Below are 26701 nucleotides of genomic sequence, written 5' to 3' on the forward strand. Positions count from 1 at the left end.
TTAAGTTCCATGCATAAAAGCAAACACTTTAAAATGGAAATGACAACCAGTGTACCCGATAATTTGAAAATTTAAGTTTTCATAACCAAGACGCAAGTTTCAACAAAAATGTGCAAGCCAGGAGTGCTGGGGGTTCCTATAATCCTAGGGTCTCAGGAGAATGAGTGAGAAAGGAGGATTTCAAACCCAGCCTCTGCAAAAGCGAGGCACTAAGCAACACAGTGAGACTCTTGTCTCTGAATGAAATACAAAATAGGGCTGAGGATGTGGCTCAGTGGTCGAGTGCCCCTGAGTTCAATCCCTGGTACCGGGGGAAAAAATAGTGCAGAAGAGCTGGGCATGGTATAGAACACCTGTAATCCCAGCAATTTGGGAAGCTGAGGCACAAGTATTGGAAGTTGAGGTCAGCCTTGGCAACTTAGTGACCCTGTCTCAAAATTTAAAATAATGAAAGAGGCTGCAAATGTAATTCAATGGTAAAGCATCACCCCCACTGGGAGTGGGGGATGCACAGTTATGTTTTTAGAGTGTAGGCTCAGCACAACAAGGTGAATGTATACTTAAAAATGGGTAAAATGGGGGGAGGGAGGGAAAGTGGAAGTACTGGGGATTAAAATGGAGCAAATTATATTCCATGCATGTATGAATATGGCGAAAAGAATGCCATAGTATGTATAATATAAAAACATTAAAAATGGTTCAGGTGGTAAATTCTGTAATGTATACGTAACTGTAATTTTCTGAAAAAACAAAACAAAACTGAAGGATCAAGAGTATGCATCACTGCCTGGTGTGGTGGTGTATGCCTGTAATCCCAGCAGCTGTGGAGACTGAAACAGGAAGATCACAGCTGAAATGGGAGAACTACAAGTTCAAAGCCAGCGTCAGCAACTTGGCAAGACCCTGTCTCAAAAATACAAGAAATTACAGGCTGTGAATGTGGCTCAGTGGTTACGTGCCCCTGGGTTCAATCCTCGGTACCAGAAAATAAAAAATAAATAAATAACATGCATTTTCAACAGCAATAACATTGCTTACATTGGGACCAAAATTATTGTGTGTGTGTGTGTGTGTGTGTGTGTGTGTGTGGGAGAGAGAGAGAGAGAGAGAGAGAGAGAGAGAGAGAGAGAGAGAGAGAGAGAGAGAGCAAGAAACAAAATAAAGTACCCTAGTATATACATACACAGTACATCTGTGACATTCAAATTCCATGAAGGGTGGCAGTGATTGGGGGGAAAAAAACAAAGCCTAAACAGCTTCCTAGAAGAGAGGCAAAAATGAAAATGAAACCAACCAACCAAACAAACAAAAAATGGTTTCACATTTAGCTGCAAAAACAGTCATTTTTATGACTGTTTTCTCAGCTACAAAATGGATATATTAGAATTGCTAAGATAAAATTAATGAATGCATGCATGTAAAGCAGTACCCTTACCAAGACAAGCCCTTAACAAATCTTAGCTATTTGACAGTATGCTGGATTATAACCACAAAGGGAACTTCACATGTTCTAAGAGTTTCTAATATTAGTTGTTGACCTTTGTTGATTAAAGATGTTTATGCGTTTACATTTTTTCTTTCCCCAAATCCCAGTTCCACTGTAATAAAGCAACACACACACACACACACACACACACACACACACACACACACACACACACACACACACAGAGTCTCCTTTAATCCCCCAAAAGCCTGACAGTGGGAGACATTTCCTCATGTCTACATCATACTCCTGGTTTCACCAGCGCCAAAAGGAACAAGGGGTGGACCTAGGCTCAGCTTTAGACACAAACCAACCACAGTTTCTAAAAAAGAGTGAATGGGCTTATGTTGATGGATTGTAAGAAAAGGAGTGTTGGGGGGCCGCTAAGACTAACCCAGAACACTGAACTGGAAACTGGAGCAGCTGTTTCTGGTCACAGATGGCCACAAACTGGCGAGCCTCAAGGTCTGAAGATATGCAAAGGATGAGTTGGTGCTAGGGTAGAAAAGAGTTGATTTTGTTTTTACTTTTTTTTTCAGTGCTGGGGATTGAACCCATGGCCTTGCACATGCTGGGCATGGGCTCTCATTGACTGACACTCCCAACCAGTGATGATTATTTGAAAAAAAGTCTCTGGAGTTGCTCTCCTCTCCCTTCACAGGGGTGGTGCTATTGACTCTAAAACCAAATCATCAACTGACCTCCAAAGAAATGGAACAATATGGATACAAGCAAACTTTCAGGTTTATAAAGCTATCCTTATTCTTTTTTATTCCCCTTCAGCTGTTGAGGGGACACTCACAGGGGCAAACCTGCTGTTCACCATTTGGGGATCCTCAAGTGAAGTCACTAGTCTTTATTAGAGTCCAGTAATTTTATCAGACTATATCTTGGTAAATCAGGTATAGGGTAAATTCTCTTAGGACACAATTTTGGCTTTCATTTTAATTGTAGGAAAGTTTTCTTTTTAAAAAAATATGTATTTATTTTTTTAGTTGCCAACAGACCTTTATTTTATTTATTTAGATGTGGTGCTAAGAATTGAACCCAGTACCTCACACATGCCAGGCAAGTGCCTCTGCCACTGAGCTACAACCCCATGCTAGGAAAGTTTTCTTTAATTGTAGTTTTAGTATTTGTTGTTGCATTTTTTTCCCGGAAACCTCTATTGTTTACAATTTTCTCTTTTTTCCATCTCTTTTTTCACCCGTCTTACAGCATCACTTTGCTTTTGTCTTGCTGATATTTTAGGCTTCTTTTCTAAAGTGATGTTTTTCCAACTATTTCTACTTTTCTCTAGGTTCTGTCATCTTATCCCACAGTTTTCACAACTGGTAAGTTGTTCTTTCATATCTTATAATTTTCTTAGTGTATTTTAGCTCTGAAAGAGTATGTTACAGTTTTGCTGTTCCGTAGGCATGTTTTTACTGCAAAAAAATAATATTTGGGAGGAGGCCCTAGGGATCAGTCCCAGGGCCTTACACATGCTTCCTGTGTGCTCTGCCACTGGACTACATCCCCAGCCCTTTACTGCAAGTTTTTTTTTTTTTTTTTAATTTAAATTTTTACTTTTACAGACTGCATTTTGATTCATTGTACACAAATGGGGTACAACTTTTCATTTCTATGGTTGTACACTGCATGTTTTTAATGACTGTAGCAATGTATTTTCCCTATAATAACTTTGTATGCAATCTAACTTCAATACTTTTTGTTGCTCATTTTTATGTGAATTTAATTTTCTAGACTTTTAGAATGAGTAGGTTTCAGAAAACCTTTAATTTAACAAAACCCTCTCCTCTGGAGGAGGGTTAAAAAAAACATGGTGGTTTGTTTTTTAAGATTTTTTGACTCTTAACACTCCCTTTTATCTGAACCTTCTCCTCTCCTGTTTCTCTTCTTACCTCTTTACTGCCTGTGTTGTGATAAGATTGTATTCCACTCCCAGCTGTTTCTCCTTAGGGTGGGCTCTGCCCTAGAATGGAGCCTCTCAGTTTTGAGAATTTATAGGAGGGATATGGCCCTGTCTCTTTGGTCTTTCAGAATAAAGGCCCTGAGTTTTGGTCCTGCTCTCTACCTGTATAGCACAGTCTCCTTGTGCGTACCTGCTGGCTGTCTGGAGTTCCGGTCTCAGGTCTCCATCATGCTTCCTTTTTCCTCTGGTGCAGCCAACACTGTGTCTAAACTGTTGGTAGTTTGTCCTCTTCTACTAGTATTTTGACCCCAAAGTATCATGGAGATACCATGTCACAGGTTTGTTGCAATTGTTTTATGGATTTTAAGTTTCACTATCTAGTTTTGCTTTCTGTTTTCATGTGTGGAATCAGAGCTGAAAAGCTGTGTTACTGTCACCACCACCATCTTCCTAGAACCCACTCCTTCTCCTAATCCCTCTGCCCAGGACTAGCTTCCGAATCACTGCAACACATTTAGGTATTGCCGTCTTTAAGTACTACTTGGAGAGTAGTTGGTAGCCCTTTAATCTCTTTTTGATCAAGTATCTAACAATACCACTTTGGTGTACCTAGTTTTAAGGCTTATTACAACGGAATTTTTTAACAATCCTATTCTCAGTTTCTCTCTAGTGTAATGCTTTCACAAAACCTATCCTTAGTGTCCATGTGATAAAACTGCCTTTAAGATTACTTGTTTTTCAGGAACAGAATTCCTCAGAGTAGAGAATCTAAGATATTTTCACCAAAAGAAAACTCTGCACCAAGAGTACTGAATAAAAATATTACTGAACAAATTATGTGTTATCAAGTCACCCTATTTTGAATAGCAGTCACCCTATTTTTTCATTTTGAGATAAAGTGACACAAATACTTGTTGACTGAAATACTTGTCCAGGAAAAGCCAGTGTGTCTCTATTTCTGCAGTGTACTGGTATCTTTTTTAACCTTCATCCCTGCGAATAAATGCCCTTCTCTACATATCTAACTCAACCTATGCTTCAAACAAATGAAAGATAAGCTAGCATTTTAAATTTTTGGTAAGTTTTTTCCTAAAATACCAAATGAGATTGGAATCCAGCAACAAAAGAATCCTTTGCAGAAGTTTAGTGCTATCTTTAGGATTTTAAGTACTTGAAAAAAAATTAAACCATAATGTAATAACTTCCACTATTAATACAATGCTATCCATCGCAACTAATTCAATCAGGTATACATACTTTTGAAATGATTTTCCCACCCCCGTAAAACATAAAACGGAAAAAGATCTATCAAATTCATTAAAAGTAACGAACACTAAAATATCACCCAAAGTCTAGTTTACCTAATAGACCACTGCTTTCTCTTCTTTTCACAGTTCCAACAAAGAACTATACAAACACACATTTTTGGAATCTACACATAAACGTTGCTCTGTGGTCACTACAAACCAAATGTTATTAGTGCTCTCTAAAACACTGAAGCCTCTAAATAATGCCCTCCCCGCCCCTATTATTATTATTATCATCATCATTTTTGTTTGACAAAAGGGGGTTTATACTTGATACTTTCTTTACTTTCGCGGTACTGGGGATTGAACCCAGGGGCACTTTACCACTGGGTCCTTTTTATGGTTTCAGTCCTTTTTATTTTTTATTTTGTGACTGGGTCTTGCTAAGTTGCGAGGCTGGCCTCAAACTTGTGATCCTCCCGTCTCAGCCTCCCAAGTAGCTGGGGGAGTTGATAATGTCTTTGGGATAATTGAAAAGGCATCATAAATATGAACCATCAGCCACGACAAAAAGTCTAGGTGCTGGGAGCGAGGTAGGTGAGATGCAGCTCTTTCCAAGGGAAAGTAAACAAGGTGATTCAACTGCGGAGGCGGCTGTTATTGTTCCTATGAGGGTCAGGTTCGGTGGGCTGGGGGACCTACGAGGGCAGGTCCTCGGCTTCACCCCCTCCATCAGGGCGAAGCAAACCTGCAGCTCCCTGCGGAGGGAAGGGTGAGAGCCTTCGCCCCCGGGACTTATTTCGAAGTCGCAGAAGGCCCTCAGTCCCTGCCGTGAGCCCCCGGATCTGCGCACGGACACGCAGTCTGCCTCCTGGCCCCCATTCGGCTCCCCTGGGCGTCCTCCAACCCTCTGTCCCCCGCCCTACGCCGCTCGGCCAGCAGCCGACGAGCAAGAGGCTGGAGCCCCAGTCCGCGGCGGGGAGAGGGCCGCGGCGCCCGGGGTCCTCGGCCTTCTGAACGGCCGCCCGCGCTCACCCACCTGATGCTCTTTCACCACTTCGCTGAGGCAGGGATACCGCTCCGAAATCCATCGGTAAAACTTGGGGACTCCCATTTCGACAGTCAACACTAATTCCAGACAGGGCCAAACCGAAACCAAACGCCCCGCCGGGGCCTACGCCGCCGCCTCCGGCCGTCGCTCCGCCGATGACAACACACCGCCCACCCGACCATAGAGACGCCCGGCGCGCCTAGAGCGGCGGCATCGCGGCCGCGTCCCGGGGCGGGGCTTATCCGTCGGCCTCGCCCCGCGGCCGGCTGCCGGCGGCGGCCCGGGCTCCGGGGCCTGTGTGAGCTCCTGTGCGGGAAGTTAGTTCTGAAGTGCCGGGTGACCGGGCTGGCTCCCGAGGCGGCGAGGAGGCCAGGCGGGCCTGCCGGAGGCCCGAACACCGAAGTCGGCCCGCCGCCCCTGCCTCCTGCTGCTGCCATCGCAGTGCTCCTCACCGCCTGGGAAGAGGCCTGGCGCTGTATTTGGCTGTACTTTGCGAGAAGGCGTTATTTTCTCTTAGGAGTGTAAACCAAAGTGAAGTTTCTTCGAAAAATGCTTTCTGGAAAAAGAAAAACCCGCAAACACAAAACCAACGTGCTTTTCGGGCGCACGCCTGAAGGTCTCGCTATTTTGCCCAGCCCGTCTCAAAAAATAAAACGGGCTGGGACGTAGCCCTGCGGTAGGGCGCCCGCGTTCGAGCCCCAGAACCAAAGGGAATTTGGGGTAAGCTGGGGTACGTGCAGCTCGGCGGTAGACGCGCCTGGGTCACACCTCCCAGTGCCTCCAAAACAAACAGCCCGTTCTGAAAAAAGTTTCTCAACTAGACGGCCTTTAACTTAAACATCAGGCCCTGAAAGGGAATTGGATGACGTTTAGTTTTCACAAGGCAGAGTTCTATTGTTACCTGTTCTAATTCAGTTTTCCACTTATTCGAATGTAATTACCGCATTACTTCGTAATTATTTTGAATCTTATGAACGAAAACAAAATATTCACACATTTAATTTTTAGATTTTAAAATATGGAACTTTGAGTGTTGCTGTCTTCTGTGAACACTGGAGGGTGCATTCTAGTAAACCTGGAGTATGGCAACATCTTTAAAATTAGTGTTGGAAACTGGGGGTGGAGTTGGAGTGTAGAGTGCTTGCCTATTTGTGAGGCCCTGGGTTCCACCCCTACCACTGCAAAAAAACAAAACAATAACAAAAGTATAACAGAATGTTTATTTAATTGTCATATTCACATTGCTTGGATTTTTTTCCCCATCACACTTTCAAACATACTAAAAAAAGAGTTTTATTAAGTGAACTTAATAATATGTTATTATGTTTGAATCTCTCTGTAGGCTGTCAGTCCAGAAGGGCAGAAGAGGCAGCTCTGTGTACAAGTGTACAGAAACACTGGATGTAATTTTGTTGTTAAAATGAATCCTTATGCTAACTAATTTTTTTGTTTGTTTGTTTTTGGGTACTGGGGATTCAACTCAGGGGCACTGGACCACTGAGCCACATCCCCAGCCCTATTTTGTATTTTATTTAGAGACAGGGTCTCACTGACTTGCTTAGCATTTTGCTTTTGCTGAGGCTGGCTTTGACCTTGCAATCCTCCTGTCCCAGCCTCCAGAGCTTTGGGATTACAGGTGTGCATCACCATGCCCCACCTAATTAATACTTTAAAAAAAGAAACCAATAAAAATTATAAAATGAAATTAGGCTGGCTTCTTTTCTTGCAAATACATTTTTTTAACCATATGACCACATGATGTTTCATTTCTTCAGTTAGAACACACCATGTGTATTAAGAAAGCAATTTATCTTAATAACAACATGTTATCTTAAACATTATTAACAGGGCTGGGGATATAGCTCAGTGGTAGACTGTCTAGCATGTGTGAGACCCTGGGTTCAATCCTCAGTACTGCAAACAAATCAAAACAAAAACCACCCCAAACACTCTTCTTATTGTTAACAATTAGAAATAATACCAGTTGTTCTGAGAACATAAAGAAACTTATGTTGTACTTCAGAACTGAATAGATATATGTTAATACTAAATACATTAATTCTAGATAACATTCTTTGAAGTAATTTCATTTCACATATATGGGGTCCAACCGAGGTACATTTGGCATAATAAGTTTTCATCAGTAGCTTCTTGTATAAGGTAATGCACGTGTCCTTCAATAGATAACGGCAGTCCTGTCACTCTATTTCGGGTCTTGATTACACCTTGCAGTCGCTGCTCTATGTCAAGAACATGGGTCTTGGCCTAAAATGAGAAAGTCATTAGGACTAAGGACTTAATAACGTGGTGTTGGTAATTTAGAATTTCCACTTTCTTACAATTAATAAACATCAACACTATTTTACTGATCAACACCCCTTTGGAAGCAGCAAATAGAGAAAAAGAGAATAAAACAAATCCAGTAACAAGATATTGATTTTGAGGCTTGTTACATTAATTCAACATCAGTTGACTGGACATGTTTCTGGACTACATGAAATAGTGGGGAATTATTTTTACATTACAATTCCAGAAAAGTAATAAATAAAAAATTTTGTTTCAAGGGCTGGGAAGTGTAGCTCAGTAGTAAAGCACTTGTCTAGGATGTGTAAGACCCTAGGATGAATCCCTAGCACTACAAAAACAACAAAACTGCTTTCAAACTGTTTAGGACTTATATATTTGAATGAAAATTCTAATAGCAACAATGCTCTAGTAACCTAATATTTACATTCTAATAATAGCAATAATGCTCTAATAATCTAATATTTACATTATATTAGTGCATACAAATGGAAATTCTAAGTGAGATACTTGAAACTCCACATTTTTCGCTTAGGAAAAAGCACATCTGAATGTAAAGGTGAGAATGATGTTATCAGAAAAACAATCCTCGGGCTGGTGGTGTAGCTCAGTGGCACAGCATGTGCTTAGCATGTACAAAGCCCTGGATTTAATTCATAACACACATACACATAAAAAAAACCAAAAAGAATCCTTAAATCTATTCTAACATTAAAAAGGGTCATCTGTAAAAGTTGAGGCTTCAACTAATTTTAGTAAGGACTGAATGGCTACATTGTCAAGATGGATTGTGGCACACTATTATCACCACATTAAGGCTCACATGTATTACTATGTAAACTCAGGCAATTTGTGCCCAAGTTTTTTCCACTGTTATTTCATGACTGTAAGATGTTTATGTTAAACAAGCATGCCTTGCTGTTTTTTATTACATCAATACTAATAATGTTAACATTAGTAATAACAATAAAGAAAATTTGAATTTCAGAGTAATCAATTTTCACTCGCAGTATTTAAGAAGTTAATATTCAGTTCTCATTTGTAAGATATACAGTATTAGCTCATATCAAGGTGCATCTTCTGCTAACCTTTTCATTGACAACTTCTCCAGTTTCATTCAGTGTTGCTTTGGAATGTCCTTTAACTGGCTTACTCCACTCCACAAGAGGATCATGTAGAAAAGTCTTTAAGACACTAAAATTGAAACATATTAAGGTTAATCCAATAATATCTTTGCAAAAAGAAATCTTGTGCCGGGTGTGGTGGTGCACTCCAGTAATCCCAGTGGCTCAGGAGGCTGAGGCAGGAGGACTGCAAGTGCAAAGCCAGCCTCAGCAAAAGTGAGGCACTAAGCAACTGAGACCTGTCTTTAAAATACAAAACAGGGCTGGAGGTGTGCCAAGTGCCCCTGAGTTCAAACCCTGGTACCCACCCCCCCGCCAAAAAATCTTGCTACAATACATTTAAGAACTTCATTTAAGAACCAGAACTTCAACTATACTACAAAGCAATAGTAACAAAAACGGCATGGTATTGGCACCAAAATAGATAAGTAGATCAATGGTACAGAATAGAGGACACAGACACAAACCCAAATAAATACAGTTTTCTAATACTAGACAAAGGTGCCAAAAATATGCAATGGAGAAAAGATAGCCTCTTCAACAAATGGTGCTGGGAAAACTGGAAATCCATATGCAACAGAATGAAACTAAATCTCTATCTCTCACCCTGCACAAAAATCAACTCACAATGGATCAAGGACCTTGAAATCAGACCAGAGACCCTGCATCTTATAGAAGAAAAAGTAGGTCCAAATCTTCAACTTGTTGGCTTAGGATCAGACTTCCTTAACAGGACTCCCATAGCACAAGAAATAAAAGCAAGAATCAATAACTGGGATAGATTCAAACTAAATAGCTTTCTCTCAGCAAAGGAAACTATCAGCAATGTGAAGAGAGAGCCTACAGAGTGGGAGAATATCTTTGCCACTCATACTTCAGATACAGCACTAATTTCTAGAATATATAAAGAACTCAAAAAACTACACAAAGTATACAAATAACCCAATCAACAAATGGGCTAAGGATATGAACAGACGCTTCACAGAAGATCTACAAGCAATCAACAAACATATTTAGTAATCCATCTTTAGTAATAAGAGAAATGCAAATCAAAATTACACTAAGATTCCATTTCCACCCCAATTAGAATGGCGATTATCAAGAATACAAGCAACAATAGGTGTTGGGGAGGATGTGGGGAAAAAGGTACACTCATACATTGCTGGTGGGGCTGCAAATTAGTGCAGCCACTCTGGAAAGCAGTGTGGAGATTCCTTAGAAAACTTGGAATGGACCCACCATTTGACCCAGCTATCCCACTCCTCAGCCTATACCCAAAGGACTTAAAATCGGCATACTACAGAGATACAGCCACATCAATGTTAATAGCTGCTCAATTCACAATAGCTAGATTGTGGAACCAACCTAGATGTCCCTCAATTGATGAATGGATAAAGAAACTGTAGTGTGTGTGTATGTATATATATATATATATATATATATATATATATATATATATATATATAATGGAATATTACTCAGCTATAAAGAATAAAATTATGGCATTTGCAGGCAAATGGATGAAATTGGAGAATATCATGCTAAGTGAGATAAGCCAATCTCAAAAATCCAAAGGACGAATGATCTCGCTGATAAGTGGATGATGACACATAATGGGGGGCGGTAGGGGGGCAAGAATGGAGGAAGGAGGGACTGTATAGAGGGAAAAGAGAGGTGGGAGGAGTGGGGGGGAAGGAAAAAATAACTGCATGGAATATCATTACCCTATGTAAATGTATGATTATGCAAATGGTATGCTGTTACTCCATGTTAAAAAAAAATTAGGTGAAGGATGAGGAGCTTATCATTATACTCTATAAGACACATTACTACCTTTTTAGTAAGGTTATGTGAAATTTTTGTTTTGTGGTGCAGGCAGGGGAAAGAGGGAGACAGAGGCAAGACACAAGATGATTTCTGAGAGCAAATTGAGTTCTGCATGCCATCTCTAAATGTACACTCTGAACTAACTGATAAATGAGTAGTTACTGAATAAATGGATTTTATCCCCTGCCATGTCATCAACGAACATATAATGCCTTCGCTACCATACAGATCCAGCCTAGATCTTTCCTCTGTGCTCTACACATCAAATCCAACTACCTATAGGAAATACCACTTGGATTTAATACACGCACCTGAAACTCAGTATTTCAAAACAAAACTCATTACCTTTTCCTAACTACTACTCTTGTATTCCCCAAATCAGCCAGGAACAATATTTTTCCTGGATAAAAATCTAGTAGTCACACTTGCTTCCTTTTCCTCTATAGACTCTTTAGACTCTCTGCTTATGGAATCTCTACTGCTACGACATCATCCAATGCACCATCATTTAATACTGGGTTTCCAGAATAGTCCTTAGTTTTCTGGCCTTTAGTTCAAACTCTTAACTTTTCTACTGTGTAAACCAGATTGTCTCCTCTCCTCTTATTCCCTTTTATTTCTTCTTAAAACCCTCCTATCACTTCTGGTTGCTCTCAGGGTATAGTTTAAATGTGCAAACAAGTTTCAAGTAGTCCTGCATAATTTAGCCATCATTTCTTAGCACCAAGTCTTTGAAGGATAGCCTCTAGAATATAGTACAATAATCTTCCATGTTCTGTGGTTTCAGTTACATGTGGTCTGAAAATATTAAATGGAAAAGTAATCATTTCTTAAAACTTTAAATTGTACCCTTTTGGGTAGTATGATGAAATTTGCAGTCCTGCTATCCCTGTCCAGCATGTCAATCATCCTTTTGCCTAGCATACCCCACTGTGTACCACTCCACCTGCCTATTAGTCACTTAGCTGGCTCATCTATCAGAATGACTGTCATGGTATCTCAATGCTTATGTTTAAGTAATCCTTATTTTACTTAACAATGGTCCAAAGACTAGACAAGACTAGAGATGCTGGCAATTTTATTACAGTATATTGTTGTAACTGTTTTATTAGTTATTGTTATTATTTTCTTACTGTGTCCAACTTATAAATTAAACTTTATCACAGGCATACAGGTATAGGAAAAACATAGTATATATAGGGTTTGATACTACCCTTGGTTTTAGGCATTCACTCGTAGTGTTGGAACATTCCTTTGTGGATAGGGAGGCCAGGCCTTCGCTTCATTTGATATTTTCATCACTCGGAACACTCTTCTCCTTTGTGTGGTTCAACTCTATCTTTATGGAATCCAGCTACTTCAGAAATTATTTCCTGACTTCCCCAGAATAAAACAGGGGCTCCTGGTAAGTGATTCATAAGATGAAATATTTCCTCTTTCCGACAATTTGTTTTTGCACATGTTTAACTGACCAGTATATTCTACCATAATGTTTGGTAGAAAGCTTTTAAATACAGGAAGTGAATAAAAGAGCTGAAAAAGTCCTTTAAAAATTTACTTGCCACAGCCCTATTATTATACTTAGAAGTGAAAGACTTATCTCTAAGATCTACAAGACTGTGCTCTCACCCCATCTATTTGACATTGACCTAACTAGGGCAATTAGGCAAGAAAAAGAAATAAAAGGCATTGAAATTGGAAAGAAAAAAATAAAACTCCTATCTTCAGATGATGTGTGCTATTGCAGAGAAAATCTTCAGGTATCCACAAAAATAACTATTAAGAATAATTAATGAGTTCAATAAGTTTCAGGACACGAGATCAACATACAAATATCAGTTGTATTTCTATAAACTAGCAATGAACAAACCAAAAATGAAATTAAAAGAAAATCTCACTGAGAACAGAATCAAAGGAATAAAATACCTACGAATAAAATTTTTAAAAGCCAAAAGCAAGATGTGCACACTAAAAACTATAAAACATTGTTGAAAGAAATTAATTAGTATTTAAATGAATTGAAAACATTATATATTAATGAATCAGAAAATTTAATATTGTTAGAAGGCAATACCCTACAAATTGATTTACAACCTTAATGCCATTTCTATCAAAATCCAAGCTGGCTTTTTGCAGAAATTGACATTATGACGTTAAAATTCATATGGAAATGCAAGGAACCCAAAGCAGCTACAGAAACCTGGAAAAAAAGATCCTTATTTTTAAACTTACTACAAAACTACAGTGGGATCAGGACAATGTGTAGATGGCATAAGTTAAACTTATAACTAGATTGGTGAATAGAATTGTTAAAAACAACTAAACATTTCTTTTTTTTTTTTTTCAAGGTGCTGGGAACTGAACCTAGGGCCTTGTGCATGCTAGCCAAGTACTCTGCCACTGAACTCTACTGACAGTCCCCAGTTGATCATTTCAACAGAAATACCAAGACAATCCAGGTACAGTGGGACATGCCTGTAATCTCAGCTTCTTTGGAGGGTGAGATAGAGGAACTAAAGAGTTCAAGGACAGCATGGGCAACATAGACCCTGTCTCAAGGACACACACACAGACATACACAAAAAGCCAAGACAATTAAATAGAAGAAAAAGTCTGTCTTTCTTTTTTTTTTTTGGGGGGTGCTGGGGATTGAACCCAGGGCCTTGGGCTTGCAAGGCAAGCACTCTACCAACTGAGCTATCTCCCTAGCCTCAGAAAAAGTCTTTCTAAAAAATGGTGTTGAGACAATTGAAAATACATGTGTAAGTATGAATGTGGATCTGTACCTTATACCATATACACAAAAACTGAAAATAGATCAAAGATTGAAAGTGCACTAAAACCATAAAGTGCTTAGAAGAAAACTCCAGAGTAAATCTTTATAAATTTGACTTAGGCAATAATTTCTTACATACAACACCAAAATTAACAAAAAGAAAAATATAGATAAATTAAGACTTCACCAAACTTAAAAACTTTGAAATAGCTTGGTGGTATAGAGTATGCTTATCATGTGCAAAGCACTGGGTTCAAACTCCAGTATCATAAATAAATAAGTAAATACTATTGTGCTTCAATGGGTATCATCAAGAAAGTAAAAAGATGGGAGGAAATATTTGCAAAGCATATATGTCAGGAGACTCTTGTATCCAGAATACATAGAGAACTCTATCAACTGAGGAATAAAAGACAAATGATCCAATTAAAAAGTAGGCAAAGGAGTCAGGTGCAGTGGAAGGCATGTATAGTTCCAGCTACTAGGGAGGCTGAGGCAGCAGAATCCCTTGAGCCCAGGGCTTCAAAGGCAGCCTAGGAAACATAGTGAGGAAAAAACCAAAAACTTGAATAGACATTTGTCCAATGAAGACACACAAATGTCCAACAAGCACAAGAAAAGATGGTTAAATCCCTGGTCATTAGGGAAATGTATATGAAGACCACAAACAGAAACCTATCACTTCACTTCTGGTAGAATGGGTAAAATAAAAGACAGATAATAATAAGTGCTGATAAAGATTTGGAGAAATTGGAACCCACATACATTACTAGTGTGATTATAAAGGTTTATAACAGCTTTGGAAAATAATTTGAAAATTTCTCAAAATGTTAAGCTTAGAGTTAACATATGACCCAGCAATTCCACTCCTACACATCCACAAGAGAACTGAAAACACACCCACATAAAGTTTGTACACAATGTTCACAGCCACACTATTCACAATAGCCAAAAGGTAGAAATAATACATGTTTATCAACTGATAAATAAATAAAATGTGTTATATCATACAATAGAATGTTATTTGGCCATAAAAAAGAATGAATTACTTATATATGATGAACCTTGAAACATTCTAAGTGAACAAAGACAGACACACTTACATGAAATGTCCAGAACAGGCATCTCCACAGAGACTGAAAGTAGATTAGTGGTTGCAAGGAGATGGCTGGGGACAGGGAGAATGCTAGTGCTCATCCTTTTTGTGGTCTTGAGAATATCTTAAAATTAGATAGTGGTAATGGCTGCATAGCTGAGTGAATATACTAAAAAACACTGAAGTATGTACCTTTAAAAGGATGAATTTTATGATCTGTGAATTATATCTTAAGCTATTATTTTAAAAAGTATACTTCAGCCAATGGAAAGTAGTTTTTATATAAAGAAAAACAATATAAACAGTATTTATATTCAAGGTTATTGCTAAATTATTTACAAAGTATAGATGATTACCTCATTAAAGGCTCTCTCTGATCTCTCATTAGCCTCAGTGTAACTTCACAAGCTCTTCGAAAAAGACCCTCTGTTCCCATAGGACCCATTCCATTAACCATGTTATGAGTCAGGCGAAATGGTACAATTTCTGGAACTTCAAAGGTTTCTCCCTTAAAAACAATGAATATTATTATAAAGTAACAATATTAGAATTTAAAATTTTTACTCAAAAGAGTTTGGAACTTCATGTCTAAACTCCTGTAGCAAAGAGCAAAGTATACTGCCAGGCACAGTGGCACACACCTGTAATCCCAGAAATTCAAGAGGAAGAGGCAGGAGGCCAGCCTCAGCAATTTAGCAAGATCCCTAGCAACTTAGTGAGACCCTGCCTCAAAATAAAAATAAAACAGAGTAGCTCAGTGCAGTAAAGTGCCCGGTTCAATCACCAGTACCAAAAAACAAACAAACAAACAAACAAACAAACAAAAAGCAAATGTATCATCAAAATATTTGTTTTTAACTTTATTAGAGGTTTATATCTTGAAAGAGCTCATGACTCTGCCTTTGCTTTTAGGAAACTGAAAGCACAATTTTATCTTAGATAAGATCTAGAAAAATAATGAATGTTCCTCTTTCACTGATATAGTATAGTGAGTACTACTCTAGGGAATTTTTTTTAATGACTATTTAGTCTCAGTTTCCATAATGTCTTTCTTGAATAATATATAAAGTACAGACAAATACTGTCATATTTTTCTTCTTTCATTAAGACTTTTGCTTTACAACAGGAGGAAGAAAGATACAGTCACATAACCTCAGGAAATGAAACATGTCGTAAGTCCAGTTTTTCATTTTCTGCCACTCTCTCATGAGCCTTTCCTGGGATTCTTTTATCCCTCTAATCTGTTACCCTAAATTCCTCTTCTGTATAACTTTTATCAGTTTATCACTGATTTGTTCTCAATTGAGTCTATGACCTTCTTGGTTTCCTGTGATAGGATAAGGCAACCCATAAAAGAGGGGGATAAAGAAAATGGCAGACTAATCTAACAAATCTGCTCTCCAGGATTATAATGTTAGAGATGAGTCTAATCGCTTTAATTTATTCCGAAGGTCTCGCTCTGGAATTATAGAATCTGAAATCTCCTGGGATATTTTCTTTTATTTTGTTTTAATTGTAAACAAATGGGGTACAACTTGTTTCTCTGGTTGTAATCCTGGGATATTTTCTAGGTGTTTGTTTTTCTTTTCTTTTTTGTTTATTTATTTTTGTGATGCTGGGGATTGAATCCAGGTTATCACACACACCAGGTAAGTGATATACCCCAAACTATACATTCCTAGCCCTGTATGTTTTTTAAACCATTGGATAATTTTGATCTGCTGCCAGATTTGGAAACCATATTACTGTGTACCTCTAAAACTAAGTCTCAGTAAAATGATTAATTCATGTCCGTATAACTAGTAACAAACTGAGTCAGAACTTGAACTTACACTTTTGGACTTCAAGTTCAATGCTAGGTTTGCTACATCATTTTTCTAAGTTCTCTCCAATCTAAATTGCTTTAATATGGAATCCAATGATAAAAACCAGTCATAAAATTCAGTATGACTCAGCTTTGAGTATAAATGTAACCAAGAGGTGTATCTAGGAAGAATAGTTGTTGAAGAAAGGCAATTGAGAGGGGAAAAAAAAAAAAAAAAACATTTAACTAGAGTAAGTCACATCACATACCTTATTAAAAAGACAGTTGAAATCCACATGTACACATTCACCAGTCAAAGAATCAAAAAGAATGTTTTCACCATGGCGGTCTCCAAGACCCAGGATATAACCAACCATTGACATCACTGCGGTAGAACGGCAATATGCTGATCTGCTACTGTACCTAAAGGAGATATGATGCTTATCAAATGTCCTTATGCCAGATAAAGCAACAAAAATCTAGTTTTCAAAAGTAAACATTCAGCTATAAACAACATATATTCTTGGTAACTTACCATGATGTAGGATCAGGGAACGTTCTAAGAAACCACTCATGAAAAACGGGGGGATGCCTGGGTAGGAGAAATTCTTGGAATACTTTGAGTTTTTCAGACAAAGCTGCTGACTTTGGGAGCATACACTGGCGCAGTTCCTTTCCTGTCATGTACACTCCTGCAATGCAGAGTGATTTCCATTAATCACACAGTCAAATGAGAAAACAGAGAAAGTATTTTTCTTAAAGTAGAACAGGAAATGTCTACTTTTACTCAAACTGTTATTCAAAAACAAAAAACAACATATATAATAAAAAACAAAAAACTTAACATATATAACAAAAACATACATATATGAACTAATATTATAATAACCACATTATTTTCCTTTAATGCTTATCAAAATTATAGTGTCTTATTGATAAGAATTAATGTTAACAAAAACCGATGTTGTATAAACAAAAAATTCCAGAATAATAAGACTCAGAAAAACTCCAGTGTGAGTGGTGCCCCTAGAATGGTAAAAATGCTGCAGCACTTACTAAAAACGCAGCAAAATCTTTTGTTTTGTTTTTTGCTTTGCGGTGCTGGAGATCAAACCCAGGGCCTCATACATGCTGGGTAAGCACTCTGCCACTGAGTTGCATTCCCAGTCTGTGATCTCTCTGCTCATCAAAATAGTATAATCAGTAGTACAGGTCTACACTGAATCATTACAAAAAATCCACACTGTGCTCTGAAATAATTTATGTAAAGGATCCATAATGTAACTAAATAAAATCCATAGTGTAACCAATTCTCACAATAAATCATCTGGGATGCATAAGTTTTATGACAAGCTTATGATGTGAGGAATTTAGCCTCAAGTGTTGTATAGTTCAACGATGTTCATGATAAAAGATAAAAAATCAAATATCAGTATCTCAACCTCATATAATATCTCATCCTTATAAACAAAATAGTCAACAGCAAGTTCCTTGAATTCCAATTCAAGTATTTGAGTTTCAGTTCTGCAATGTTAGTCATGTGATCTTGAACAAGTTACTTGCATGGCACTGTCTATAAAATAGAGATAATTAGGTTTGTTAATAATAAATAATGTATACAACTTGCTTATAATACCCATAATATAGTAATTTATCACTATTACTTACTGTTACGAATTGACTTGTGTCCCTCAAAAAATATATTAAAGAATAGGATCCTATTTAGAAATAGGGTCTTTGCAGATGTAATCAGGTTAAGATAAGGTCACTTAAGGTGGGTCCATTGTTCAATAATTGAATGACTGGTGTCCTTATTAAGAACAGAAAACAGATACACAAAAAGTGCTACGTGATGACAAAGGCAGAGTGGAAAGATACAGCTACAAGCCAAAGAATATCAGAAAATCAGAGCAAGTTATGGAACATGAGCTTTCTGAGAGATCACACTCCTACTGACATCTTGATTTTGGAATTCTAGCCTCCAGAATTGTGAGACAATGAATTTCTGTAGTTAAAACCTACCTGGTTGTGGCATTTTTATAGCAACCCATGGAAGCTATACATTTATTTTCTACTTTACTGACACTAAATCAATACATTATTTTTGATGTATTGCATCATATGCATTTCAAGATATTTTATTTTGGAATAATTTTGGACTTGCAAAAAGTGGCATAAATATACAGAATTTCCATATTTTCCTCATTTTACTGTTTGTAACTATCATAACAATTTTATCAATACTATAATTATTTAAATCAGGAAATTCTTGTTGTTGTGTTATTTTAATTTATTTTCAGACCTTATTCAAATTTCTCTGTCACACTAGTAAGTACCCTTTTCTGAGCCAGGATGCAATCTACAATTCCATAGAGTCATTAAACTAGGAAATTTGTCTTTGTCTTTCATTACTTTGATGTTTTTTAAGGACCACTATTTTATTTTTGTCCTTCTATAAAGTTGATTTTTCTCTTCACAATTAGTAAGTATTTTATGAGGAATATTTTGAGACTCTACAAAAAATTTCTCATTATACTTTTGCCTATTAATTTTAGGACCCAATGAAAATCACTGTCTACAACAATTCTAACTAGTGGGGCTGGAATTGTGGCTCAGTGGTAGAGTACTTGCCTGGAATGTATGAGGCATTGGGTTTGATTCTCAGCATCATATACAAATAAATAAATAAAATAAAGGTTCATCAACATCTAAAAAAATTAATCAATTACTATTATAGTATTATTTTTGCTCAACTTATGCAAGGCTTAGATAGTGGGAACTCTTATTCAAATCTAAAACTATGGGTTTCATTCTAGGTTTCTCTCTTTTCTTTCTCTGACAGAAAACCAGCTCTCATTATCTATAGTATATCTACTTCTTTGCTGAAGAGTGATATATACATAAAGTAGTTTCAGAATTGCTAATCAATATCTGGGAAAATTTTTTTTCATATATATATTTTTATAAATCACTTTGAATCCTGTTTTAGTGAAGATTAAGAAATGTTTCAAAATATAAGGAATGTAGGAAGAAAAAGACTTAAATACTTCTGTATGTGGAATTAGAAATTTCACTATGGCTTATATAAACATGTATACTGACATATACTAAAAGCAATTATACCCATATTTTATGTTTGTAGTTATCATTTCCATATTATACATTTATAAGAATTAACTTAGTACCCTTTTCCTTATATATTTTGGTCAGAATAGGTCTCAAGCCAGCAGTGTTGTTCACCCATTCAATAATGCCACATTCATCATTGAGTGGAATAACTGCATATGTTCGGATATGAAGTTCTCTTCTACGAGATTCTGCATCTTTTCTTAAGCACTATTAAAAAAAAAAAAACAAATTTAAAAAGACAATTCAAAATTTCTAATGTTATATAAATTATATCTAAATATTATTCATTTCACAGCAAACATGCTGGTGAAGGCTTACTATGTGGTGTAGATGAAAGTTAGTAAAGAAAACTATTGGGATAGTATCCCTTATCTATTTTCAAACCATTAAAAATGGCTTGGGTAAGTGGTTTTTAATATTCATTATTAATGTGACAAGAATAGTGTGTGAAAAATATTGTAGCTGCAAATTAACTTGTTTTCTGTTTATAGATACTACTGAAATGTTAAGTACTCAAGCATACAGAATGCTGTTTAATCTTGATTACCTCAAAAATATAATAAAGAGTATGAGTTGCACGACACCCACAAAATGTATTTCTAACTCTTTCAGTTTAATTATTATAGCTTCATTTCAAATGTGATCCCCTAACAGAAGAAAGCTTTACATGCGTCATCTGATTAATCTTGATGCTTCAAGTAAGGAAAAACAGTACAATGTTTAATTCTAAAACTGTATGAGGTAAGCAAATTGAGGACACAAATATAATTGTAACTTGTTCAATTCAAAAAAACAATCACCGATGCAAACGTGTTTTGCAAGTAAGTAGATAATAATTACAAATAAGGCTGGGAATATAGTAATGGCAATAGAATCTCATATAAAAATCAGTATGTGGCCCCTAAGACCAACATAAGACTCTAGTTTTTCATAATCAGGCTATTTTTATTTGACCATACTAATGAAAGGTCATGATAATGACATCCTTAATCAGTAACAAAGTTCACTAAGGTAAATTTACAAAATGAAGTCAAGCTACTTGATATTTAACCAGAAAAACACTCAAGGAGATTTGGGAAGAATAAACTAATGCTTTTAAAGTCAGTGAACTGAGGTACTGATTTAACAAACATTTTAAATGAAAAAGAATCCTTTTTATCAGTTTACTTCTGAAATGGGTTTTTAATGTATTAATTTTTAAATTACTTTGGTTAAAATAAACACTGAGCATAACTGTCCTCTTTTTTTGGTGCTGGGGATTTATCCCAGGGCCTCACTACTCAACCACTGAGCTACATACATCCCCAGCCCATGACTGTCCTTTATACTTTTCCCTGGGGAAGAAGCCTTTGTTTTTCCACTGAGCTACATCCCCAGCCCTTTTTAAAAAAAAATCTTATTGCAACAGGGTCTCTCTAAGTTGCCTAGGCTATCCTCTAACTGTGTTTCTCTTGCCTCAGTTCCTTGAGTCGCTGAGATTATAGGCCCATAATGTCCTTTAAAAAACAAAACCACCAAGAAAACCCCTCATTGTTGATGCATCTTTTCTATGCTAAAGGTCAAATACTTTCTCCTAATAAAAAAGGGGTGCAAGTGGCCTGAAGCAGTGGCACATGCCTATCATCCCAGTGACTTGGGAGACTGTGGCAGCAGAATCACAAATTTGAGGCCAGAATGGGCAACTTAGAGGGTCCTCTCTCAAAATGAAAAAGGGTTGGGAATGTACTTCAGTGGTAAAGGGCCCCTGGGTTCAATCTTCAGTTATCACCACCAAAAAAATAAAAACAAAAACAAAGACAAACAAAAAAGTAGCAATGAAATGTGGGGAGGGGATAGGGAAGGAGGGACAAAAAACTCAAAAAACTTGTAGAAAAATTAAAGTTCCAAACTTTCCACCATTTTACGGTTTAATTTTTACCAATAAAAATATGCTATATAATTATAAATGTTTGGTTAATGAAAAATTCAAAGACATAAGACCATAGATTCATAATAAACTAATGACATTTCTGACATCATTGATATCTATATCAAACACCAATAGAACTAAAAAAAATAATAATTATTAGCTTTTAACAGTGAGCTGATAGAATCTAACTTTTCTTCCTAGCACTGAAACATAACACCCAATAAATCTTGATAGAAAAAGCATAAATTATTGACAACTTAATCACTGAACAGAAAATATTTTCAACAACTAATATGTTTTATCTCTTTCTATATAAAAGGAATTTTCTCGTTAAAAATTAAGTGAGGGCTGGGGATATAGCTCAGTTGGTAGAGTGCTTGCCTCACAAGTACAAGGCCCTGGGTTCAAATCCCCAGCACCACAAAAAAAAAATTAAGTGAAACAGGGCTGGGGATGAGACTCAGTGGTAGAACATCACCCCGATATATGTACTAGAATAATTCATGCCCTGCCCCTAATAGCTAAGTGAAACAGGCAATTTTACTTCTATATGTATACCCCAAAGACTGAAAGCAGGGACTTACACACGTTGAATGCAACATTATTCACAATAGCCAAAAGGTAGCAAATCACGTGTTCGCCAGTGGATAAAGAAAATGTAGATTAGATATACAATGGGATATTATTCAGTTTAGGAAATTCTGAACTTTGAATACATAATGGCAAGTGAAATAAGACAGTCACAAAAGGGCAAGTATTATGTGACTTCCACTTATATGAGGTACCCAGAGTGGCCAAATCAATGAGAGAGAAAATAGAATGGCAGTTGCCAGAGATAGGCGAAGAGCATGGGGAATTACTGTTTAACAGTTTCAATTTAAGAAAATTTAAAAGTTTTGGAAGGGAGTGGCAGTGATGATTGCAAAAAATATAAATGTACTTAAGAGCATTAAACCATATTCTTAAAAATGGTTAAAAATGGTAAATTTTATGTTATGTACATTTAAATCACAATTTTTAAAAATTAAAATGAAAAAGTCACATTTCACTCCTTATTTTTAAGAGTGACCCATCTTCATAATGAGAAGCCTATGCATTGATAGTAATTCTGAGAATTCTGAAATAAAAGCAAACTATCTCCAAACCTTATTAATCAGGGAATTGAATTCCATTAGTCTACAATCCTTTCTTAGATCATCTTTTGGCTTACACATCATGATGTAGAATTTTCCATCTGAGCCTTTTAAAGAGATCTTCTTTGGTTTCTGAAGAGAAGCAAGAATTTCCACCTAAAAGATAAGTTTTACATATAAATCAAGCCCAAAATTCTGTTTAATGTCTACATATTGTAGATATTGAGTTATGTAAAGTAAAAATAAAATAAACCAGGTGTGGAGGTGTATGCCTGTAATCCCAGCAGCTCAGGGAGGATCAAAAATTCAAAATCAGTCTCAGCAACTCTGCAAGGCCCTAAGCAACTTAGGGAGACCCTGTCTCAAAATAACATGTAAAAAATACAGGCTCTGGATGTAGTTCAGTGGTTAAGTGCCCTTGTGTTCAATCCCCTGGTACCAAACAAATAAGTAAAAAAAAACTAATAAAAATTAAAAAAAAAACCCAGCTGGGTGTTTCTGTAGTAAATTTCTATTTTAACATTCTTTTAATTATCTAGATCTAAAACAGGATAGTTACATATGAATAAATACACATTTCACCCATTAGGAATGAATATGAAGTAAAAGAATACTTAATTAGCAAATCTAGGCAGTCCCCTTCAAAGCAGTCACATGTTAAAAAATGTTTAAATATTTTTTTAGGACCTTTCTTCAGAGTCTCTGACTCTGTTTTTAATGATAAAGAAAAATTATCAATTGAAAGTACTTTGATTTTTTTTTTAAAAGAACTTTCTCAAAGGGAAAGAGAAAGAAATGAGGAACGAATCTTAAAAAAATCATGTTATATATGAATATAAATGTACCAAAGGGAATTTCATCTTTATATATCTGTAGAAAGTACTAATAAAAAATTTATAAATAAAGGAGTGAAAGGAAGATCAGTAGAGTAGAAGGGAGAAAAGGAGGAGGGAAGAGGAAAGAAAAAGGGTAGGGGTGGGGATTGAAATCAAATCCCTATAAGTATACTTTCGTCAAAAGAAACCCAAACACATGTAAAATTATAATGCTCTTTAAAGCAAAAAAAAAAAAAAAAACCTTCTCCAAAATCAAGTCTACCTAATGAGGTGAGTAAATATGGTGAGTAAATACCATGAACAACATTGCATAAGTTAGGGCTGGGGATATAGCTCAGTTGGCAGAGTGCTTGCCTCCCTTGCACAAGGCCCTGGGTTCAATCCCCAGCACTACAATTAAAATAAAATAAAATAAAATAAAAATAAAATATATATATATATATATATTGCTTAAGTTAAAAACAAAGCATTACTATAATAATAATTATGCATTATATGGTTTGGTAACAGGCTCTTAAAGCATCTGACACATGTCCTGAGTCTTAAAAATATTGGAATAAATATAGAGTTCTCAAAAATATTCATTTAGAAGTGCCGTAGTATCATTTATTTAAAACAATCATATATTTATAGCCACATTTCATACTAAAAAAAAAACATATTCTTACTAGCTGAATTTCATTTCCTCCTAAGAAATAAACAAAATCTGTATTTTGTTCTTTCTGTTCATTTTTAGGATAAAAGAAAAATCAAATCATGGAAAAAAACATTACAGTCATACTAAAACAATATAAGCATGTGAAAATTTAAACTATTAGGGTAATCAAGGAATTTTTACCATTGGATTTTATACCATTAGTACAAAACAGTTTAATTTTGTATTTCCAGTCACTTCGTATTTCATTCACTTAAGACTCTTAGCTTGAAGTTTTTTTAGCTCAACTAATTTTTAAAATTATAGTCATATAAAACTAAAGTTTACCATATCATCAAAGCCTGCAATATAGGCCCAATGTCCAGGAAATGGCTCATGATTAGCATGGGCACCGAGAATTGATGGAAGAGTAGGTATCATAACTGACTGTAAAGGAATGAGGATTTCACTAAATGTTGCTTCTTCTACCAGCTTTTTAAGCATTTTAAAATGAGTGCTCATGCTTAATATGGAACTACTTCCATCAACCTGAAAAAAAAAAAAAAAGAGCAGTACATTTTAATTTCTCTGTGTACCTTAAATTATAGAACATTTACCTTCAACCACAGCAAACATTTCATTTGTACACTATCTTAATTACATGAAATCAGCTGTGCATAGTTTTCTAAGTATCTTATTTTTTCTCTTTTTTTGAAGACAGTCTTGTCTATATTTCCCAGACTGGCCTCAAACTGCTGGGTTCAGGTAATCCTCTTAAGACTCCATGGAATAACTGGAATTATAGTGGTGCCAGTTAGTTTTCTAAGTATTTCTACTCATCTCATTTTAACCTCTCTTTAACCTCATCAATAAGAGTACATCATTGGGTTGTGTAATAACTAAAAGAGGTAACAGAAGTTTACAATCTATTATCAGACATTAGAAAAATCCAAAAAGATCTGTAAATCAATTTGTTATATTTGGTACCAAATCTCATTTGTCAGCAAAATGACACCTGAACTTCTCACAGAAAGATAAAAGCATTTTACATCAGAAACAGTTGTATGTTTGATTATGGGATACTCAGATTACTCTCATGGTGATATGAGAGTAAAGTATATACACTTTTAAAAAACCTGAAAAATTTGGAATTCCTTAGTGTAGCTTGTCATGAAGTTACAGATAAATTGGAAAGCCATACATCAAAAGCAATTCTAACAGTGTGTAATACATGTTAGCCATCATCATGACATAGTTTTTGATAATGTCAAGTGTATCACGGGTCAAATAGAATTCATGGAGATAGCAAGAGTAGAGTACCCCTTTGAAATCATGAAAGGAAAGTGAAAGACAGGGTAATCTATATCTTTTTACCCAGAAACAGTTAATAGACTCTGGATGTTTGTCAAGTAAAACCTAGTGATTAATGTTAATCTCTCCCTTTTATAACCATCCCCTCCACATATTCTTACTTTTCCTACATATTCATCAGGTTTTTTCTTCTAATTCTTAGGTAGATCCTAAGGAACCTAATGAACCATGTTCCTACTTCAGTCACAAGTCTAGTAGAAGCAGTACTTACTACTCCAGATGGTAACCATCTCTTGTTCCATAAGACTTTGGACACCTCAAGGTAGGAGAAAGAGTCTTACTCCTCTTTGTGTCCCTTAAACCATAGCACCTGTTCCTTCACAGGCACTGAAATACATACTGAGTTTTTAAAGTTTAAAGATAAGGTAGAATATAACACAGACTACAATAAATAGCTGAATATTTTTACATACTTGGGTTTTTATGGATTATTTCATATTCTTAAAATTACTTTTGATAAATATGGATAATCTACTCTCAGAAAATTCACATTGAGAACTTTCAGAAACTTAGAGGATATCTGGAAGGTGGATATAACTTAGAAATTTAAAAAAAAATTATTAAGATAAATCATTTTGGGGGTGGGGATGCTACCTAGTGGTAGAGTGCTTTCCTAGCACGCTTAAGGCCCTGGGTTTGAAATCCAGCACCACAAAAATAAATAAATAAATAAATTTAATTAATGTGTGTGTCTGTATGCTTGTATTTATAGTACACAATTTGATAAATTTTGATATATGTGTATACCCACATATTTCAGACTTTTTATCAGATAAAAGAAAATCAGATTGAATCACATAAGTTTTATATAAAATAATCCAACTCAACGGTCTGTTAGTAGTAAGATCTATGATAGTACCGGTTTGTTGCACAATTCTAGAAGCTTGTCTGTTAATCGAGTTGCATCTCCAACAAACTTTTCTAAAGACTTTTTCATATGGATAGCTTTATTTAGGATTTCCTTGCATCTGTTCACACGCATGGGATAAGAAGACTCAAAAAAAGGAAAAAAAAAAAAAAAGTTAAATGCAATTCAGACCTAAAAAAGGTAACAAAATT

At 36.1% G+C, this 26701-nt stretch overlaps 2 protein-coding genes across 5 annotated transcripts in view; both read right to left on the reverse strand.

Moving 5' to 3' along the window:
- The window catches only part of XRN1 (5'-3' exoribonuclease 1), a 118181-nt gene extending 112312 nt beyond the window's left edge, over positions 1–5869 (reverse strand). The window contains 1 exon segment of the mRNA XM_079101069.1: positions 5688–5869. Within this exon segment, the coding sequence (XP_078957195.1) occupies positions 5688–5762 (75 nt within the window). The 5' untranslated portion in view covers positions 5763–5869.
- A 165-nt stretch (positions 5870–6034) lies between these two features.
- The window catches only part of ATR (ATR checkpoint kinase), a 104888-nt gene continuing 84221 nt past the window's right edge, over positions 6035–26701 (reverse strand). For 3 of the 4 annotated variants that reach the window (XM_079101068.1, XM_079101066.1, XM_079101065.1), the window contains 9 exons: positions 26502–26636; positions 24620–24820; positions 22814–22957; positions 19816–19966; positions 17166–17322; positions 16900–17053; positions 15183–15334; positions 9092–9197; positions 6035–7964 (listed from right to left, as the gene is read on the reverse strand). In XM_079101068.1, the coding sequence (XP_078957194.1) occupies positions 7791–7964; positions 9092–9197; positions 15183–15334; positions 16900–17053; positions 17166–17322; positions 19816–19966; positions 22814–22957; positions 24620–24820; positions 26502–26636 (1374 nt within the window). In that variant the 3' untranslated portion in view covers positions 6035–7790. The remainder of the gene's footprint in view (positions 7965–9091; positions 9198–15182; positions 15335–16899; positions 17054–17165; positions 17323–19815; positions 19967–22813; positions 22958–24619; positions 24821–26501; positions 26637–26701) is intronic. The other variant, XM_079101067.1, reaches the window with a different exon arrangement.

The sequence above is a fragment of the Sciurus vulgaris genome (genome assembly GCF_902686455.1).
Source record: "Sciurus vulgaris genome assembly, chromosome: 10".
In the NCBI taxonomy this organism is placed as follows: Eukaryota; Metazoa; Chordata; class Mammalia; order Rodentia; family Sciuridae; genus Sciurus; species Sciurus vulgaris.